Here is a 22,819-nt window from a genome sequence, read left to right on the forward strand (position 1 = left end):
TATGCCTACCTAATGCCACAGATTGGTAGGGACTGGCCACCCGAGGAAACCAGACAAAATCTCCCTAAAGATGATTACAGGGCTGCGCCCACCCTTCTGGAAGGTCATCATGAACACAGCAGAGTACAGAGGAGTCACCAGAAAAGTCACTTGGCGTCCAAAGCCCTACAAAAACCAAGCCTTCCCTTTCTCTGTATCAGAGCCTTTGGGATCTGGGCTTGGGGGTGTGCATAAGGAAAGAGCTGAGATTAACCAGGCACCTGAGGAGAGAATAGGCTCAAAGAGCTGGTCTAAAGCCTCTTGAGTTCTTATAAATTAAATCAAGTTTTCTTCTGTGCCTGGGGTCTGGCCTTTACCTGCCCTCCTATAATGTCATTTTTGTTTTCCCACCCCAGAACCCCTAGTCTCCAGGAGCACCAGACTACTCAAAGCACCCCCAAGGGCCATGTTCTCTCACCCATGTGCTTTTGCAGCTTCTATGATTGGAGGTGCCCAAGCCCACCCCTGCCTGGATGACATCTAGTTTTCTAGGAAGCTTACCTAAGACCTTTTCTTGAAAATGCCTCACTGCCCCCCACTCCCATCCCTGGATATACCTGTGACCCCAGTACCACCACACCACAGGTCCAGCTGGCTCTTCCCTCCTCATGCACTCTCTGATAGCAGGATGCTACCCTGGCACCCACCTCACTGCTGGTACGAATAGATGGTCAGTTCAGGCTTGCTGAATTAACTCAGTCACCCACCTAAGCAGCAGGAACAGGGACAATCCAAGGGGGGGGGGGGGTTGTGATGAAAACCCGCTCTACCATAGAAAGAGCTTAACTGAGTGGGAAGTAGGATGATGGGGAGATGCTGTTTGGGGCTCAAGATAGCAGACACCTGGCATCCTGCCACCCCATGAGTCTTCCCTAAGGCCACTCTCTCCTGGTTTATAGTCACCTCTGTCCCTTGCTGGCTGCTTCAGCTCTTTCCCCTGTGCCTTGGGAGAACGAACCTCACCCATACTTGTGGCCTTCTTGGTGGATTGTGCACCACAGACATTAGTGCTATTTCCTGCACCTAAAGGAAAAGAATCTTCTCCAAGGATTGGAAAATCGGTGGGTCTCTTGATAAAGGTCCAGAAAAAGATATTTTATTCACATGGCTTAACATTCTCCCAAGTGCAAAAAGGATCCATGTGGAATGCAAGAAAAATGAGAACACAGTTCTCGCCATGTTATTCCTTGGAGTAATGGCACATTCTTAAAACACTGGTGTCAGAGAGTTAAAACCCCCTAATTTACGATGTAAACATGAAACAGGGAACGAGGGGCACTATACCATGTTAGAGAGTGTGGTTAACTCCACAGGACACATTCTGCTCTAGAAAAAAAACAAGTGTCTCTTAAATCAGTCCCTGTGCTTGACACTGGGTATGCACCAATTCTACCCTAAAAAATATAGCAGAACAATTATGACATAGGTAAGCATTGAGGATTGCTGGCTTATGGATAATCTTAATTTCAAAAGTAATATGAGTTCATTGCACAGAAGAGCCATAAAAAGGTAGAAACGAGGGTTACTGTCACTCAGAAGAAATAGGAAGAATAACAATATTCATTCTATATTAATAATATTACATAGTATTAAGTGCAACATCAATAAACTCTGACCCCAGGGTAATGAAGGTGCAGAGTAGGGGGACACACTATAGAGGGCTTCTATTACGTTAGATGCTCATTTGCTTTTTAACTTGGCTAACACAAAGAGAATTTATCCCACATGCACACAGATGAATAGTTAGCAAGGAAAAACCAATTTAGAATTAAAACAAACCAAAATAAACAAACAAAAAGCACTAACCCCAAAGAGGGAAGTCAACAGCCCATCACATTTGTTGGATACGACAGGTTTGGGAAGCTGAGTCCCAGCCTCAGTTACTGGGAAAACAATGCCAAATCCAAGGGCCCTCCCCCACCCCAAATTCAGGTATATTAATTATAAATCACAAAATCCAGAAGCATCCTGTTTTTAATCATTTATCAAACACGTCAACCTAAGAGGAAATGGAACATTAGGAGTGAGCTTCTTAAAGTGTAATTTCCTATAAGAGAAATTTATGGCCTGTACTTATTCTCCATTAGAGTACGTCTAACCTCTTTTATTAGTTTATTCATCAAGGCAGCCTGGTCTCAGACCAGCTCTGCAAACCCACAGGTCATCAGGAAAGGCATCTCTGGGGGATTTTTCCTCCTGCTCCCGTAGTGTTTTCCAGATCATAACACAGTTAACAGAAGCAGTCACAGTACATTCGGCAGAAGGTTTTTAGGTATTCCCCAAAAGGCAATTCACAAAGCAAGCCCCAGGGACTACACTGGCAAGAAAGTGAACATCTAAAATGTACTTTGAAATGAAATGATTTTCTGTTTGCCATATGAGGTTTGTGATTGCCTCTCCAAGAGCACTGCTTCCATTGCTTTTGGGTTTAGGTTCAATTTCTTATTTAGTGATGTAATAAAGGGGCGATTCAGAACCTAGGAGCGAGGACTTCCCAATCAATGAGCTGCTCGATCCCTCATCCACTGTGCACCATCTCTCCAGGATGCTGTGGCTGATTTCCAAGCAACCCACACAGTCCCCCCAAAACTATCTACTTCTCCACATGCACGGCTGTTTCTCTTCTTACCAGACAGTTCCCAGCCCTGCAGAAGAGAGCAGTTCAAACCCCACCCCGGGCTTTCTCCAGATCTCTGTGTTAGATCACTTTTTCTGAGAATAACAGAACTCTAACTTTATAGTGATGAACAAAAACACCTGCTATTTATAATTTGGCCTTGGGAACCAGAATGAAGAAAAAATATGAATAAGAACATCTTACCTTGTTTTAAGGATATTCAGAAACTGCAAAATTTCTGAAAACTGTATCAGTCTGAGAGCTCTTAAAAATCTCAAACCTGGAAAGAGAAATGAAATAGAGACATATTATTCTCACCGCGCGGTTTTAATGTTCACACTCTGCCATTTGATCTACAGCTGCCAGGGTTGAAGGGATATGAAGTTTTTGCAGGAGATTAAACCAACCGGTACCTTGGACATAGCCCTTCATTCTGATTCTCGACTTTAATCTCAGCTGGTAAACTTTCTCATTAAAGGAGGCCTGTTTTGAGCCCCTGTAGAGGAAGGTCTGGTGGGGAGAGCCCAGTTTAATGAGGCCTCTCTTTTGTCCATCTTGGATTTAAAGCACTATTTCTAGTTACCTACTGGTCTGAGAGGATTTTTGGCTCTGAAAAATACCAGGAATAGCACAGGGTAACCCTTGTGCTAGGAACAGATTAGGAACAAATCGGATAATCTTATGTCTTTGATGGATTTTTTTTTAAAACTTTATCTTCAGTCCTGATAAAATGAAGAGTATAGGCCACAGCATTATCTGTTTTCTAGAAGGTTCTATATTTTTCTCCCAATCAAAAAAAAAAAAAATCACATCAGTAAGATCTCACTCCCCATAACTTCAGGATCCAAAATGTGTATATTTCCACTTTTACTAAGTATCAAGATAAATGTTTGTCCTTTCTAAATCGGTAATGAAGAGCTGCTGAACAGAAACAAAGAGGTAGATTTCCAGACAGCAGAAGAGAGATGAACACCTGAAAGGAAGATACAATCAAGGATTAAAGAAAACACAAATTATTGTTGTTTTAATAGACCAGGGTAAACTATATTTCTATTCAGACCCAATTCACGAGTCAAAAACAATCTGAGTCACTCAAAGGCTTCATGTAAGAGAATTGCTTACATGCTTGGTCATCATATAAGAGAATTACATACAAAATACTGATTATCACAGCTTCAAGATATTTTCAATATCACACCCTTTGCTAAGGGGTTTTCTTCTACAGATTTTCTGAAAGCCTTTTGTCAAGCAGCCCCACGTGCCAAGAGCAGTGCTAAGCAGAGAGTGGGCTAAATTATTGACAGGCTGCTCTAAGCCGGTGGGTGAGACTTTATCCTGCCTCCATACATAAGGCAGGAACTGGTGGGAAGAAGCTCCAGGGATTCACTGGAATGAATCAAGGAAAGGAGACAGACAGGAAGCTCCCCCCCCCCCCCATATAGCTCCACATCTGGCCCAGGTAGATTTTGCCTTGTTCAAGCATTAGGTACCAAGGAAAAACTAACACAAAGCCCAGGAGGGAAAAAAATCCCACTGCACAAGAGGAAGAAAAGGATAATGGCTCGAAAGGGAAATTTCTCATCTAAAAAGGATTTACCTTCATGAACAGAAGATTTTCTCAAAAGACATTGGCCTTCTATGCCAAATGATATTTATATTACTCTTATTAAACCAAAACTCACAGAGATGAGAAGGGATATTGATGAACTGAAGGCCCAGGAGCTGAAACACAGTCTTAACCAAACTGATGAAAGGTTCACTTAACACAGCTGAACACTGCACTGGTTGCAGAGGACAAAACTAAGAAGTAATCCCAGAACACAGAGAACATAAGGAAAAGACAGAGAAAAAGGATAAAACTTAAGAAAATGGAAATGGAGGGGAGATCACAGAAATCCAACCTATGAATAAAACATGTTCTGAAGGGAAGTACAAACAACCTATAGTTCATAAGTAATGGCTGAGACATAATAGAAAAGAACTTTCTAGAAAAGAAAAAAGGATTTGAGATTAAAAGGCAGAATGAATGACCAGCTCTTAGAAACCCATGCTGAGAAGTATCTGCCTTTTCTTTTCTTCAAGTTTCAAGTATTAAAACAAATTAAAAAACAAAGTGTCAGGGTGGGGAGAGGGTCACCATTAATGCCACTAAGACCACAAGATGTAACAGTCAGTATAAATGACAATGGGGCAACACTCAGAACTTGAAGATGAGGAGAATCTGATCCAAGACTTTTATGCACAGTCTAGCACTTGTTCAACAATAAAGACAACAAAAAATGTCTTAAAAAATCCAGGATCTCAGGGGTGCCTGGGTGGCTCAGTTGATTAAACATCCAACTTCAGCTCAGGTCATGATCTCACGATTCATGAATTCAAGTCCCGCGTCAGACTCTGTGCTGGCAGCTCACAGCCTGAAGCCGACTTCAGATTCTGTGTCTCCCTCTGTCTCAGCCTCTCCCCTGCTCACATTCGGTCTCTCTCAAAAATAAATAAACAATTAAAAAAATTTTTAAAAATCCAGGATCCCAGAAAATACATTGTTTGTGCAAAATATTTTCAAAGTTAGCAAGCCTTAGTAAATTGGAGTGAGTAGCAGAGGCTGGAAGGTGTAGTTTTAAAAAATTTTTTAATGTTTATTTATATTTGAGAGAGAGAGAGAAACAGAGTGCAAGCGGGTCAGGGACAGAGAGAGAGGCAGATAGAATCCGAAGCAGGCTCCAGGCTCTGAGCTGTCAGCACAGAGCCCAACGTGAGGCTCGAACTCACAAACTGTGAGATCATGACCTGAGCCGAAGTTGGACACTGAACCAACTGAGTCACCCAGGCACCCCTGGAAGGTGTATTTTTAACAAACTCTATTGTTGGTCCTAAGCATCCAGCCCAACCTGGATGGCTGGTCTTAGTCCAGCACCACTGGCATGCACTTGTGGGAGATGAAAAACCAAATTTAGAAACTTGAGGTAGAAAAAAACCCAGTAGCACAGAAACCAGTCAGGAAATAATGATGTTTTAGTAATTATTAGCTGCTAATGGTTTCATCCTGAAAATCTTGTGTGTGCATGTTTGAGTGTGTGTGTGTGTGTGTGTATATATATATATATATTTTTTTTTTTTTTTACACTTATGAAAACAAAAATAGGATACATATGACCCAAGCTTTGAACTGGATTTCTTTCTTTCTACTGTAGGTGATGCTATTTGTATCCTATATTATTTGTCTGTAGCTTGCCACATTTTAAAGGGACTCACAAAAATATAATAATAGAATAAAAGCTTCCCTTTTAATGGAGCTGTATGAAAACAAGGGTAGGAAAAACAGTGAATTCAGCAGCCAAAGGTCCTATGCTCTTGCTAGAAGCAAACTGTAGATCTAGCTCTGAGCACTTTGTCAACAAAGTAAGGAATGCAACATCAGAAGATGAATGATGTCCAGAAGAAAAAAGCAAGCTGGTTCTTAAGAAAACAGGTTTTCCAGGATGGAGACAGGAGAGAACTGTCTCAGAACTGTCTCCCTGAAAAAGCGACCACCGTAGGTAATACAAGAATGGGCTGAACAACAGTGGGCTTTTATTTGACTGCCTCATGCTGGTCATTTCCATGGCATTGGCTTTCATTAATGCAAATGAACAAAGTTCTATGTGGATTAAAAAAAAATCAGTCTACATTTTATCTTTAGGTCAAGCCAAACTGTCTGAAGAAATAGTGGTTTGAAGGACATACCCTTCAGTTCCCTAACTACTTTCTGCCCTGGACCCTGGAGGGCTATTCTCAGCATAGCAGCCAGAACGAACCTGTTAAAAAGTAAAACAGATCACACCATTCCTCTGCTCAAAATCCTCCAATACCCGCATTTCACACAGAGTAAAAGTCAAAGTCCTTGAAGGGCCTAAAGCAAAGGCAACCCATTTCCTTCTGGATCTGATGTCCTCCCCCACTCCTGACATTACTCTCCATTCACCTGGCTGCCCTCCTCAGTGATCCATCCCCGCCGGCACAGGCAAGCTCCTGGGCAGGGGTCCTTCCTGGACACGCTGCTCTCTGTCTGGAGGGCTCTTCCCCACGTGGCCACAGGATTTACTCCCCCACCTCCTGGAGGTGTTTCCTTAATGCAGCCGTCTAGCAAGACCTGCCTCTGCTACTCTACCCCAAATGCAAGCCCCCTCCTTCTCCATCCCCCTAACTCTTATTCTTCATGCCCACTTTCCTTCTCTCCTCAGCACGAAGAAGCGCTAGTGTCTTACTTGCTTATGTCATTTACTTTCTGACTCCCTATGTATAGCATCAGCTCAATGAAGGGAGGAACTGGTGTCTGCTTTGCTCGTGGCTTTATTTCACAGATGTAAATTAGTACCTGGCACAAGGTGGAAGCTCAATAAATACTCAGTTGAACTGAATAAATGAATCAGACTTTTGAGAAAGAATGAGCAGACAGCTCCAGAGTACATACTCTGCATTCAGGAGTACGTACCCAGCTTCCTGAAGAAAAGAGTCATGAGCACTGAGGGCTTACCTGACGAGCTGAGGGCCGACACCCTTAGGAAATGTAAAGCAGCCTAATACAGGAAAAGCTCTTAACCAGTGGCCACTCTGCTGCACCCAGAGAGATCCTACAGAGGTACAGACAGCAACTCAAATTACATACAAGAGGCCAAGAAAAGGGAGAGGTGGGATGGGTAATGCCTAAATGGCAAACCATTTGTCTTCTTTGCTTCATGATACTGTATTCTTACTACGTGTTTCCTATGACTGAAAATCTCTGGAATAAAATGATATTCTAGGAAAATATAAAATGACTCTAACAGTTGGAAAGAAGCAAATGTGTGTGTACCGAAAAACATGAATTATGCCCCCACAAAGATCCAGATGAGTTCAAGTCAGTTCCTTTAAATATTAAGAAATAGCAAACTTCTCTATACTATATAGTCAACTAATTAAAATGGATTGGCTTTTTAAAAATTTTTTAAAGTTTATTTATTTATTTGGAGAGAGAGAAAGAACAGGGGAGGGCAGAGAGAGAGGGAGAGAGAGAATCCCAACCAGGCTCTGCACTGTTGGCACAGAGTCTGATATGGGGCTCGAACTTATGAACTGTGAGAACATGACCTGAGCCTAAATCAAGAGTCAGACACTCAACTGACTTAGCCACCCAGGAGCCCCTAAAATGGATTGTTCTTTCTTTTCCTGCACTCTGTATTGGTTTAGAAAGCTGTAATTACCTGGACACAGGTACTCCACACATTGGGGGAAAAAAGGCAAACTCATCACATAATGACTAACTACAAGAATCCTAAATAAAATACTATCATATCATATCTGAGACTATATTAAATGAATAACACACATGAGCTGTAGTGGGTGTTGTGAAGCACAGAGGTCTTTATTCTCCCCTGACTCCTGAAGTGGCTTCACCTAAGGTTACATCCTTGCCATGGGAGGCCCCCAATGAGCAGTAAGTGTGGGGACAAAAATTCGCTGCCCTGCCCCATTTGGGATAACCCTAATAAGCCATTCAGCTGCAGAGCTCTATGTGGCATTGGCTGAGGCCTCTGTTGCAACCATACAGAGCTGGAGTTCTCCACCCAGTCTTATTACCTTTATCTCTCGGATCATACCCTGAAGATACAAAGGTTCAACATCTTTGGGATCCAGCAAAAGCAGTTCTAAGAAGGAAGTATATAGTAATACAGGCCTATCTCAAAAACAAGAAAAATCTCAAATAAACAATCTGATCTTAAAGTCCAAAATTAGTAGAAGGAAAAAAATAATAAAGATCAGAGTGGAAACAAACAAAAAAAAAGAGACTAAGTAGAAAGATAGAAAAAAATCAATGAAACTTAGGAGCCAGTGTTTTGAAAAGATATACAAAATTGATAAACTAGTCAGACTCAGAGAGAGAGAGAGAGAGAGAGAGAGAGAGAGAGAAGTCAAATAAATAAAATAAAAAATGAAGAAGAGGAGGGACACCTGTCTGGCTCAGTCAGAAGAGCATGAAACTCGTCATCTTGAGGTCATAAGTTTGAATCCCCCCATTGGGTATAGAGATTACTAAAAGAAAGAAATAAACTTTAAAAAAGTAAAGCATAGTTTCAAACTAATATTGCAGAAATACAAAGAATTACAAGATATTACTATGAAAAATTATATGCCAATAAATTGGACAACCTAAAATAGATAAGTCCCTAGAAACAAATAGTCTTCTAAGACTAAATAGGAAAGAAATAGAAAATTGGAATAGACTGATTACTAGAACAAAATTTAATCAGTTATCAAAAAACTCCCAACGAACAAAAGTCTAGGACCAGATGGCTTCACAGGTGAATTTTACCAAACTTTGAAAGAATAGTTAATACCTATCCTTTTCAAACTATTCCAAAAAATAGAAAAGAATGCTTCCAAATTCATTCTATGAGGTCAGCATTACTGTGATACCAAAACCAAACAAAGACACTATAACAGAAAAGAAAATTATGTACCAGTGTCCCTTGGCGCAAGCAGTCTCAACAAGGCAAAAACATACCAATATCCAAAATGAACCTAGATGCGAAAGTACTCAAAAATATTAGCAAACCATACAAAAATGATCATTTACCATGATCAAGTGGAATTTATTCCAAGGATGATTCAATATCCACAAATCAATCAACATGATACAGCACATTAACAAAAGGGACGACAAAAATGGTATGATCATTTCAATAGATGCAGGAAAAGCATTTTTTTAAAAAAATCAACATCCATTCATGATAAAAGTTCTCCACAAAGTGGACGGAAAGGGAAATGCCTCATCATAATAAAGGCTATATATGACAAACCCACAGCTAACATGATACTCAATGGTCAAAAGCTGAAAGTTTTTCCCCTAAAATCAGGAAAAAGAAAGGATGTCTACTCTCATCACTTTTATTTAACCTAGTACTGGAAGTCCTAGCCATAGCAATCAGGCAAGAAATAAAAAGTCATCCAAGTTCGTAAGGAGGAGGTAAAACTGTACTACTTGCAGATGACATAATATTGTACATAGAAGATCCTAAAGACTTCACTAAAAATCTATTAGAACTGATAAATGAATTCAGTAAAGTTACAGGATACAAAATTAATATACAGAAATCTGATGTGTTTCTATACACTACTAATGAAATAGCAGAAAGAGAAATTAATAAAACAATCTCATTTATAATTACATCAAAAAGAATACAGTAAGAAAAAAATTAATCAAGGAGGTGAAAAACCTCTACTCTGAAAACTATAAGACATTGATGAAAGGAACTGAAAACAACACAAATAAATGGAAAGGTATTCCATGTTCATAGATCAGAAAAATTAATGTTGTTAAAATGCCCATACTACCCAAAGCAATTTACAGATTCAATACAATCCTTATCAAATGCCAATAGTATTTTTCACAGAACTAGAACAAATCATTCTAAAATTTGTATGGAACCACAGGAGACCCCAAGTAGCTAAAGCAATCTTGAGAAAAAAGAACAAAGCTGGAGATATCACAATCCCAGATTTCAAGATATACCACAAAGTTACAGTAATAAAAACAGTATGATACCAGCACAAAAACAGACACATAGATCAATGAAACAGAATAGAGACCCCAGAAATAAACCCATGCATATCTGTGGTTAATTAATCTACAACAAAGGAGATAAGAATATACAATGGGGAAAAGGCTGTCTCTTCAATAAATGGTGCTGGGAAAATTACATGCTGGGATAGCTACATGCAGAGGCATAAAACTCAACCACTTTCTTATACCTTACACAAAAATAAACTCAAAGTTGATTGAATACCTAAATATGAAACCTGAAACCATAAAACTCCTAGAATAAAATGTAGATAGTAATCTCTTAGACATAAATCTTAGCAATATTATTCTGGATATGTCTCCTCAGACAAGGGAAACAAAAGCAAAAATAAACAATTGGGACTAGTGAAACAAAACAAACAAAAACACCAACAAAACAAAAAACCAACCTACTGAAAGGGAGAAGATATTTGCAAATGACACATCTAAAAGGGGTTGATATCCAAAATATATAAAGAACTCATATCACTCAATACAAAGAAAAGTAATCTGACTCAAAAATGAGCAGAGGACCTAAAGAGATATTTTTCCAAAGAAGACATATAGATGGCCAACAGACATATGAAAAGATGCTCAACATCACTGATCACAAGAAAATGAAAATCAAAAACACAATGAGATATCACCTCACACCTGTCAGAATGGCTAGAATTAAAAATAGAAGAAATAACAAGTATTAACAAGGGACGTGGAGAAAAGGAAACCCTCATGCATTGTTGGTGGGAATGCAAAATGGTGTAGCTACTGTGGAAAACAGTATGGAGTTTCCTCAAAAACAGAAATGCAATATGATCCAGTAATTCCATTTCTGAGTATTTACACAAAGAAGATGAAAACGCTAACTTGAAAAGATATATTTACCCCTATGTTTACTGCAGGATTATTTACAATAGCCAAGATATGGAAGCAACCTATATATCCATTGATAAAGAAGATGCATATATACACATATATGTGCGTGCACGCGTGCGTGCACGCGCACACACACACACACACACACACAATGGATTACTCAGCCATTAAAAAGAATGAAATCTTGCCATTCGTGACAACATGCATAGAAGGAAAGAGTATAATGCTAAGTGAAATAAGTCAGACAGAAAAAGACAAATACCACATAATCTCACTTATGCACAGAACCTAAAAACAAAGCAAATGAACGAACAAAAATGGACTCATAAATACAGAGAAGAAACTGGCAAATGCCAAAGGAGAAGCTGGGGAGGGGATCAGAGAAATAGGTGAGGTAGATTATTAAGTTATAAAACAAATAAGTCACAGGGCTGAAGAGTACAGTGTAATAACTTTGTATGATGACAGATAGTAACTACACTTACCATGGTGAGCATTTCAGGATGTATATAATTGTAAAATCGCTATATTGTACACCTGAAATTATATCTCAACTATACTTCAATTTTAAAAAAATACTCTGGAGATTGTATACCAGAAGAATAAGTATTCTGATAATACATGAAGGCACGTTGGTGGTACTCAATAAATGGTAATTTCATCATATGAAGCTCGAACTCATGAACGGTAAGATCATGACCTGAGCCAAAGTTAAGAGCAGGATGCTTAACTGACTGAGCCACCCAGATGCCCCAGTCATCTACTATTCTCGATTACTTCTTTTATGCCAAAATCCTTAATTATAGTTTACACATACAACAGAAGAAAATAGCTAAAAGTAAACAGACTGGGCAGTGTGTCCACCACAATTTGTAAGCAATGGAGCCAAGTCTCAACCCAAATTTGTGTACCTGCACAAAGCCTAAGCTTGTAAACACTGCCCCGGCACAGACTTTAGCCAGCCAGTTCCAACTGCAAACATCAGTACTCAAGTAAGCACTTTCAACATGGAGATCCTCTTGCCAGAGTCTGCTAACAACGTGCCACCACTATGTAAATGGTCATCTGCCCACAACCCCACCAGATTGATACCCTGATAAAGAAAAGGGAGGGAAGAAGGGAAACTAAGCCTCTGAATTTGAAGGGCCCCAAATAGGAGTTTATCACTATTTTAGTTTTCTTTTCTATGTCAACAAATGAAGTTCATTATTTTTCACATACGTATCAGTCATTGTATTTTTTCTTTAAAGTGCTTTATAGTGGCCTTTGCCACATGACCTGTGTCTTCATCTTATAAATAAATTTGGGCTTTGTTATACTGAGGACATTTTGTTCTCTAGTATCTCACACAGTTCGTCATTCTTGTTTTAATTTTGCTTAAGGTTTTTTTCTAAGTCTAAAATTTTGTTTTCTTTCTTTTCAAATTCTAAATTTGTTATATGGTCAAATACATCAATCTTTCATCATTGTTTCTTTCTTTTAATATTCAATAATGGCCACCTCCAACATAAAAACAGACTTTTTAAATGCATCCACCTTTCCTCTTTATACTTTTAGGGCAGTGGTTCTGAACCTTGGCTGCACATTTCAAACACCTGGGAAGCTTTAAGAATTACTGATACCTGTGTCCATTCTGACTTTATGGGCCTTGGTACAGCCAGGCAGAGGGAGTCTTAAGCTCTGAGATGATTCTAAGGAGCTGTCAAGGTTGAGAAGCATTGCAAACGTTTTCTGTAAATGGGCAGATAGCAATTATTTTAGGTTCTCTCACAACTCCCACTCTGCTGTAAATATATGTAAATGAATGGGCGTGGCCATATTCCAATAAAGTTTTATTCAAATAATAGCCCAAGGGCCCTAGTTTGCTACACCTGCATTAGAGACCTACTATCAATTTCCACATTCACAGGAACTGCCTAGGATTTATTAACATTCAGATTCTGATTCAGTGGGTCTGAGATGGGGCCTGATACTCTACATATCTAACCAGCTCTAAAATGATGCAGATACTCTTGGTCAGAGACCACACTTTGAGAAATCAAGGCTGGAACACAGCAATTCCCAGACTTTGCTGCTAATGCAATCACCCCAGGGATTTTAAAACAATACTGATACCTGCCTCCCCCTCCCAGATACTCAGATTTAATTGGCCTGGGGTACAACCTAGGTGTCAGAATTTTTCAAACTCCCCAGATGATTCTAAAGTGCAACCAAGTTTGGGAACCACTGGTTGAGAATATCTTTTTTTTTCTTTTAACCTTGTTACTCTATCTTGATGTATTTATTTATTTTGGTTAATAGTGTACCAAAGGAACCAAACTTTATTTTTGTTCTCAAATAGTTAGCAAATTTCCTCTTACCTGAGTAATCACTTGAGTAACCTAAAACCACTAGTATACCCACTAAGCATGCTGCCTCGCTACTTAATTTTAAAGAGCACACTTGCTAACTATAACTTAGAAGAAATCAATAGTATAATAAGACACTACCTATAAAAAATACATTCAGCTTAAGATCTTAGCAAAAAAGTAGTCTTAACAACATTAGGAGGTAGATGATTTCTATTTTAGTGTTTATAACTGAATACTCAGAAAACCAATAAAGATTAAAAGTGATAAAAAAAATTTATGGGGACAAACAATAACAACAGTCAAACAAAGGATAAAATAAATGACTGGCTCATCCAATAGAGAAGCAAATAGAAAAAAACAATTCATGCACAGTTATATACTAATAAAACTGAAAACCTCAGTAATAGGGGATGACTTCTCCAAAATGTAAACCTTGAAAGTTGATATGACCAAATGGGGAAATAAGTCATTGCAGAATTGTAGCTGGTATGTAAATAGGAAAATGTACTAATACCTTCCTCTCAAAGGCTTTGCAACCATATAATTTATCATTAAATTCTTTAAAACATTTTTTATTGAAATTCTAAACTATCCCATAATACAAAAAAGATAGAAAGCTACTAAGAAAATAAACATCAACCTGCTACGAAAAACTGACTTTTCAAAACACAAAAATAAAATAATCCCACGAATGTTAGAGATGCTGCATTCTACATAAAATACCAATATATATAATTCATCAGTGGATCAAATAATACTCCAGAGCAACGTAGTTAGATTTAGCAGGTTGAAAACAATGCTTTATCTCTGCCCCCTCTCAAAACCTCACTAAAGTAATACTAGTGGGGGAAAATGGTAAAATGCCCAAGGACAAAAAGAAGGGAAGAGAGACTATAGCACATAAGAGAAAAGCACAAAATGTTGGCAGGTGAAAAGTGGATACTTGGTTGGAAATTAACTCAACAGAACTGAGAAACCTAATTTCACATTTGTATAACTCATAAAGCAACCATATACATATATATGTATATGTATATATATTGAACACATTTGTTATATGTCTCTATATATTAACATATATATTAATAACTGTATATATATATATATATATATATATATATATAACCATAATGATAAAAGAATATATGAAATGTCCTTTGTCAACAAATTTCAATGAGGAATTCCACAAAGACTGAGGCTGGAGGAGGTGGCAGATGGGGAGATTTTAGTAAAGGAGAAAACAACTGTCCAAAAAATAAAATGGGGTGACTGACACTGGGAAGGAGGAGGCTGGGACAGTGCCACTGACTGATGGGGGCGCCAAATGGGAGCAGCCAGGACACAGCAATAAGTGTGGGCATTTTAGTTGCTAAGCAATACTGAGTGAACAGGTAAGTCCTAGAAAGAAATTGTCACCACAGCTGTAAGAACGGCTACTAGAGCGGAAGGCAGCACGGCACAGCCCAGCATTCACTGGACAAGTGGCCAGAGGCAAAGACAGCACTCACAGCACACATCTCAAATCCAAAGAGGAACACAGAATTGAGAAAGTCATTTTGAGGAAAATCAAGTTTCCTTTGAAAAAAATACATATTCTAGGGGCGCCTGGGTGGCTTAGTCAGTTGAACGTCCAACTTCGGCTCAGGTCATGATCTCAGGGTTTGTGGGTTTGAGCCCCACGTTGGGCTCTGTGCTGACAGCTTAAGCCTGGAGCCTGCTTCAGATTCTGTATCTCTCTCTCTCTCTCTCTCTCTCTCTCTGCCCCTCCCTTGCTTGCACTCTGTCTCTGTCTCTCTCTCAAAAACCAATAAATAGTAAAAAAAATTTTTTAAAGAAAAAAATGCATATTCTAGAAAACTGACATTTGAGAATACAACATGAAAGCAACAGCTTCAGAAAAAATTTAATTGAAAACCATAAAGAGTTGTAACAAAATATGTCAACACTACGAAGTCAACTAGATAGCTGAGAAATTAAAATTTGAATATCAAAGCATTAAAAAGTCAACAAAACAGAAGAGTGGACATAGCTACATACAAACCAGAGGGCTGAACTATCAAATAGAGATCTCTTCCTTCAAAAGGATAAAAAATACAAAGTAAAAGTCAAGGCATGGAAAACAAGTACAGCATTTTTAACATTTATGTAGTTGAATTTCCAAAAGGAGAAAATAAAGGCAACTGGAAGCAGGAAAAACTCAAATAATATTAGAATCAAGTTTCCTGGCCAGAAGAATGACCTGTATCCTCAGATTGGAAAGGTCTTAAGTATCCAGCAGGTTGCATTGTCAAAGGTCCAAATCTAGGCATATCATGGTGGCATTTCAGAACATCAGTGTAAAGATCTAAGCCCCTCAAAGCAGTGAAAATCAACTTATTGTCACAGTTCCCCTAGCCACACTGGGTGAAAGGAAACAAAGGAAGGATATCTTCATAATTCCCGGGAGAAATCATTTGGAACCAAGAAAGATATACTTAGCCAGCTTCAAGAAAAATAAATCCGAAAGAAGTGAGATACAAGAACCAATGTAGGAAAAGAATTAAAAGTAACTGATTGGTTTATGTGTTGGCTGAATATTACAAAACATAATAAATAATAGCAATGACCCCAAAATTAAAATCTCTAGATGATACTGTATGTAAGATAGAGATATGGAGATGGGACAGCAGTGGAGGTAAGAAAGGTGTGCTAAAGCTCCCATCCTGCTTGAGGAGAAAATACTATTTTTTAAGTGTATTTATTATAAGTAATCTCTACACCCAACGTGGGGCTCAAACTCATGACCCCTAGATTAAGAGATACATACTCTTCTGATTGAGCCAGCCAGGTGCCCCGAGGGGAAGATACTATTAATTATACATATTAATAGAAAAATTATGTTTAAGTATGTGTATCAAAAACTTAAATAGGGGCTCTCGTGTGGCTCAGTCAGTTGAGTGTCCGAATTCGGCTTAGGTCATGATCTCAGGGGTTCACGAGTTAAAAGTCCTGCATCATGCTTTCTGCTGTCAGAGCAGAGCCCTCCTTAGATCCTCTGTCCCCGGCTCTTCCTGCCCCTCACCCACTTGCGCGCACACACATTCTCTCTCTCAGAAAAATAAATAAGCATTAAAAAAATTAGAAAAAAAACTTAAGAATATATTTGGAATTAAAAATTCAAAATCTTAGGAGGGGAAAAAGAACAACAACAACAAAAAGACCAATCCAGCTAAAGGAAAACAGTTGTGAAAAAAGAAACCAAAGAAAAGCATATTAATTAGAAAATACTATTGTAACAGTAAAAACAGCCCAAAATTATATTAGTCATCACAATAGAACTAAGTAAGTTAAGTTCACCTATTAAAATACAATGACTCTCAGGTAGTAGAAAACCATCACTAACACATTCCAGAGGCATGCTGTGTGTAAGAAATGCACCAAAAACAAAACACAAAGAAAAGTTAGAAATTAAAAGCTGAAAAATAGATATCAGACAAATGTTGACAAAAAAGGGGGAAACAAAGTGACAATGATATCAACTAAAGTGGCAACTGGTGTGAAAAATTATGAGAGAAGTAAAGAGTAATACCTCATATTGATAAAAGGAACATGCACCAAGAATGTGTAGCAATGAAGAAATTTTACACACCTAAGAATATAACTTTGAGATGCAGGACACAAAATCTGATAAGAATACATCAAACAAAAAAAAGTTGACAATGCCACATCACAATGGGAGATGCTAATGTTCCTTTTCCAGAAACTAGCCAAAAAATAAGCACAAATAAAGAATATATGCATAACATTTAATTCCTTGGGATATATTTGTATAAGTTTATCAGAATGGATGGACAGACATATATACTACTCACTAATCTAGGAATACACATTCTTTAATAACAACTATTGAATAGTCACAAAAACTGACCATGCATTAGGCCACAAAGAAACTTCACCAAATTCCCAAATGCAGAAATCATAGGGGCCAACTACCCCAAAGCAATAGAATAAGAAAATCACAAAAAGATAGGCAAAATAGACCGTCTTATAGAGAGAAGCACTGAATATATGAAAAGGGAGTTATCACAAATTAAAAGGACATGAGCATTATAAATGATGGAACAATTGGTTAACAGCAATGATCAATACAAACAGCCATCTCATACCAGAATTGAAATTAATTTGAGATAAATTAAAATGAAATATAAATGACAAGCCATAGAAAAGCTAAAGAAAATGTAATTATGTATCTATTAGCTCTCTGCAGAGAGGAAGAATTTCTGAACTCAGATATGAAAGGAATCATAAAAACTCTTAAATATCAGATCAGCCACCATAAAATTATCAAAATTCTACATGTCAAAAACAGTACTGAAGATAAGATGATAGCCTATAAGAAAAATAATGTAATATGATATAATGAGGATATGATATATAAGGATGAACTTTTGTAATGTCAAAAGCATGTATGGAAAATACCTTATCCCTAGTTCATAAGGAGGCAAAAAATCATAATGAAACACATCATAAAAGAGTAAGTATAAGTAGTAAGCAACGATTAGAAATGATTAGACTTGGTTGAAACAAGAGAAATGCAAGTTAACCAAAAATACAGTAACATTGTGTTTATTCTACTTAACTAGCAGCACATCTGAGTTTCACCTCCTAGAGATGACTCTACAAATGAGATAATTTTATAGTTTGAGGGTGGAACTGTCCAATGATTCAGAATTTTCAGAAAGTTATTCTACATTATGAATCAAACTAATTCCATTTCGGAAATATAACAAAATATGGAAAAATGCTACAGGAAATGTCCGTTGCAAAATTACTCATTAAACAAGAAAAATAGGACAGCAGCTTCATACCTAAACATGGGTTTTCTTCAATACAGTCCATCTTCTTTATGAGCTATTACACAGGTTTGAGAATAATATAACAAAGGAAATGTTATGAGACAGTGTTAAGTTAAAGAAGCAGGATGTGGAAAGCAGAGTGGCGATTACCAGAGGCTGTGGCGTGAGGGAAAGAGGACTTATTTACTAGGTAAAGAGCTTCGGATTTGCAAGATGACATCTGGGGATCCATTCCACAACAATGCCAATATACTTAACACTATTAAACTGTACACTAAAAAATGGTTAAGATGGAAAATTTTATGTTCTATGTTATTGTTTTTTAAAACAACACAGAACATAAAATTGTGTTTCAAAACAAAACAAAACACACAAAACATAAAATTGGGTATGGAACCCAATGACGGGCTTGAACTCATAACCTGAGATCAAGACCTGAGCTGAGATCAAGAGTCAGATGCTTAACCAACTGAGCTACCCAGGTGTCCCTATGTTCTGTGCTTTTGAACCACAATTTAGAAAAGAAGAAAAAAAAAAAAAGCAAACTGGAAACTCAAAAAAAAGTAGTATATAAAATGCATGTTCTCTATAATAAAACTATAAAAACTAGGGGGTGCCTGGGTGGCTAAGTCAGTTAAGTGTCTGACTCTTGGTTTTGGCTGAGGTCATGATCTCACGGTTCATGAGTTTGAGTCCTATATCGGACTCCGCGTTGAGAGCAGAGCCTGCCTGGGATCCTCTCTCTCTCTCTCCCTCTCTCTCTCTGCCCCTCCTCCAATCTCTCTGTCTCTCAAAATCAATCAATCAATCTAAAAACTATAGCTATATGAAAAAAACTAGAAGAAAAGCATAAAATGGTGACAGTGGTTGTGTTACAGAGGCAGGGTTTTTGAATTTCTTTAATTTCCTCAAGTTTTTAAAAATTTTCTGTAACATATATATATATATATATATATATATATATATATATATATATAAATTTCTCTTTTTATTCATAATTTTTTGTTGCTGTTATAAAGTTGACGGCAAGTCAAGACTGACTGAGCACAGGTCCTCTGGCTTTGAGCCCTGTGTCCCCGTCAAAAAGTCAGGACCCTGAAGCCAGCAGCTCTAGGCAGGGTAGACCCCAGGCCACTGCTGTTCCTTCAGAGGGTCAAACTTATTGCCTGGGGCCTGAACAACTAGGTTAGGGTCATCCTGCGAACCGGTACCAAGGCATTTCCCACTGGGCAGCTAGCCAGGTAAGTGATTAGGAACTCTTTCTCAGAGGGAAGCAGCATTGTTATTCTGACAGACATTAAGGGATGTGGAGGCAAATGATCAGTCATTCACCATTCAGGGTTCCCATTGCCCTGGGGCAGAAACAAGGTCCCATTTGAGTAGAAGACTGAGAAAACACAAAAGCAACCACATCCCAGCCTGTGGAGGAAAGCCTGCCAGGGTTTTCCAATTTGCTATTCTCCATTCCCTTTAACTCCTTAATCTTTAAATCCAAAAAGCTGAAAGGTTCAAATAAACCTCTGTCCTTTCCAATCCCTCCACCCCCACGTAAATCCTGAAGAGCAATTATTTTTGTGGTGTCTGACAAGGTCATAGTCATCTGGCCTTGCAGCCAGTGAGCTCAAACTGAGGCCAGGAGTTCTCAGGGTAACGGCGCGGGGTGGGGGTGGGGGGCAGATACAAGCACAGGGAGGCTTCTCCAAGGTGCTCCCCTTCTCCAGGGTAGTCACCCAACTGCTGTCACCAGGACCCACCTCCCATGCTCACCTCACGTGCTTCTCAGCCCCAGCACAGAGTGAACGGGAGCCTCTCCTTTCGAGCTGGAGGGAGAGGACTATCTTTCTTGCTCTCAAATGCCCCTGGGCTTTTGTTCCTCCAGTCAGAGCTTTTATAAACAGTGCCTGCTTGTCTGACCTTTTCAAACTTTTTCCCTGGGTAATTGTTTGGGCTGTTTTGTTCCCCAACTCATCCCAGTACTGCTTCCTGTGTGACAGATACGAAACATCAGTTGAGATGCAACTGGGATTGTCACCTATTCATTCATTCATTCATTCATCCATTCATGCCGTAACATGTACAGTATGAGTGCTCTATACCAGTCTCTCACTGTTTGAAACACTAAAGGCAGCAGGGGTGATGCTCTGGCTTCAAGAGTCTTCTATTTGAAATGGGGAGGGGCAGAAAGTAAAGGAACACATTTTTTGTGTGTGTAAACAAGCAAGTCTTCTTGATTTTATCCCTTAAATATATATGAACTAACTCATCTTTTCCTTCTCCACTGCCAGAACCATGGTCCAAGCCATTGTTACCTCCAGCTTGGCCGACAGCCCCAAGCTGTTCTTCCTGCTTCACTTTTATTCCTTCAGCCCACCCTGCCCAGGACCATTCTCCAAACATCAGTCAGGTCACATTGCCACCAGCCAAGAGCTGTCTCACCAGAAATCAATTTCAGATTCCTTATCTTACTCTGGAAGGCTTTCCATGATCTCTCCTTTCACTTCCATTCTCCCCATCCTCATACCCTCCACACTGTGCCTCTACTCCTTGAACGTTTCCCACTCATTCTCAGCTCAGCCTTCCCTTCCATTCTTTTCTAGAATGTCCTTCCCCTAAATCATTGTAAGAGAGGCTCAACTGGACACTGCCTTAGAGAAGTCTTTTCTGGCCAGCCAATTTGTAGCCCCCCTCCCATTACCCTGTCCTTCTTTAACTCTCTACCATGACCTTTTATTTGCTTGTATATGTGCCCATTTTCTCCCATAGAATGTGTGCTCCATCATAGCAGCTGCCTCATACACCTGCTCACCACTGTGTTTATCATCTTCCAGCACAGTGATGACTGACACATAGTAAGCACTCACTGCTGAAAATGAATGAATGAATTTATGAGAAACCATTCCAAAGGAAAGTAAGAAGAAGATTAGATACTAACTTAAACCTGTAGTATTGCTCAGTTAGTTACTCAACTCTTACTCAGGAAATGGTCTATTTCTCTTAGCTTATAATCCCATCATTCCTGCTTATATCTCTAGGTGCTTTAATGGCGGTCCTCGCCAATGCTGGATGTTTTAAAACATGAAGCAGCTCTTTCCTGAAGTGAAGGGAGAGGGAACTTAACAATCTGATCAACAGATCTAGGGCTCCAGAAAGGAGGCATCAGTATTTAGATTCTAGGTGAAGTCCATGCAGATGGTTTAACCCAAGGAAGACTTTTAGGCCAGTTCTAATGAGAAGGATTGACTAGAATTCACCTATCACTTGCTTGCTAATTGGAATTTCACCATGCATAATTATATAATGCCGAGGTAGTTCGAGCTGTGCCTATCCGCATCAGAATCCTAAACTGGGCTCCAAAGGGATGATACTTTATTTTAAAGAAGCTCCTAGTACTACTAACCTTTCCAGAAATAAAAGATATCTCTTCCTAAGTCTGGGATCTTTAGGTCCAGAAATGTAAATTTAAGCCATTAATTCCAAACTCCTATACATTATGGATGCCCAAATAAAATCAAATCCCCCTCAGAAATCTGTTGAGACAGAAGAATTTTCCCAGAGGATGTCTCTTTCATCTCTGCTGGGTAAGAAGAATGAAGTAACACCCAAGATAGGCAAGACAGCATCCCCATGGCCTAATATGAGGACATAAGAAAGCAAACAGAAATGGCACTGGTGTCCCTGAAAACAAATATTGTTCATACCTCCAAAAGCCTCTTTAGAAAACGCTGACTCACTGGAAATTGTTACCACTTAATAAATAAGGAGGCTATTGCTGTTATTTGCCAAGCTTTCCCCAACATTTCTGAAATATATTCTCTAATAGCTCAAAAACATTTGGGAACACTAGAGGCCAGCCACATTCATCTAAAAAAAAAAAAAAAAAGATAGGATTTCTGCCTGGCTTGGCACATCTGAGTTCAGGGGTGTATCAAACAAACGGGAATGGAGAAAGCTATCACCTGCCCTCTGGATATCACCCTCAATCCAGCCTATAAGAAGGGTACTTCTTTCCTGGGCAGCCTCCAAAAACACAGGATAACTTTGGGGGATAACTGCTGGGGCTGGGAGGGACCTTACCCCAAGAGGCGCAAACCCTGCTGTAGGACACCAATGACTGCCAGAAGCTCTGCCGTTCCTCCTTCTCAGGGGCCGCGGGCCCACACCTCACCCGGTAGCCATTATGGAACAAGTCCCCCAGGGACTTTTTGCGGCGCCTGGTAGGTTTGTAATCTTCCGTGCTGGTGCCGTTGGGTGGGTGATGGTAGACCAGAATCTTACTGGGGATCATGGTGGGGGCAGAGAGCCGGACTGGGTTCCAGGTTCCCTTCAATTCACGTCTTGCACAAACTGATGTCCTGCAAGGATCTGGAGGAGCCTGTATTTCCTGGACCTGTGCTGCAGACAGGTCCTCCTGTCCAGCACCGTGTGGCTCACCAGCATTTATGTCCCGATGGAGACTTCCTCCTCTCTCATTCACCAGCCCCCTTGAAAAAGCCCCAGCATGCTCTGGGCAGCTGCAGGAGGCCTCCTC

General features: G+C 39.2%; 1 protein-coding gene across 29 annotated transcripts in view; it reads right to left on the bottom strand.

The window, feature by feature from the left end:
• KCNMA1 (potassium calcium-activated channel subfamily M alpha 1) overlaps window positions 1–22,819 on the bottom strand; it is a 739,425-nt gene that overhangs the window by 245,152 nt on the left and 471,454 nt on the right. For 28 of the 29 annotated variants that reach the window (XM_058696774.1, XM_058696780.1, XM_058696775.1 and 25 more), the window contains one exon: window positions 2,861–2,936. In XM_058696774.1, coding sequence (XP_058552757.1) covers window positions 2,861–2,936 — 76 coding nt within the window. Of the gene's footprint in view, window positions 1–2,860; window positions 2,937–22,365; window positions 22,750–22,819 lie in introns of those variants that run through there. The other variant, XM_058696786.1, reaches the window with a different exon arrangement.

The sequence above is a fragment of the Neofelis nebulosa genome, chromosome 13 (assembly GCF_028018385.1).
Source record: "Neofelis nebulosa isolate mNeoNeb1 chromosome 13, mNeoNeb1.pri, whole genome shotgun sequence".
NCBI classification, from domain to species: Eukaryota; Metazoa; Chordata; class Mammalia; order Carnivora; family Felidae; genus Neofelis; species Neofelis nebulosa.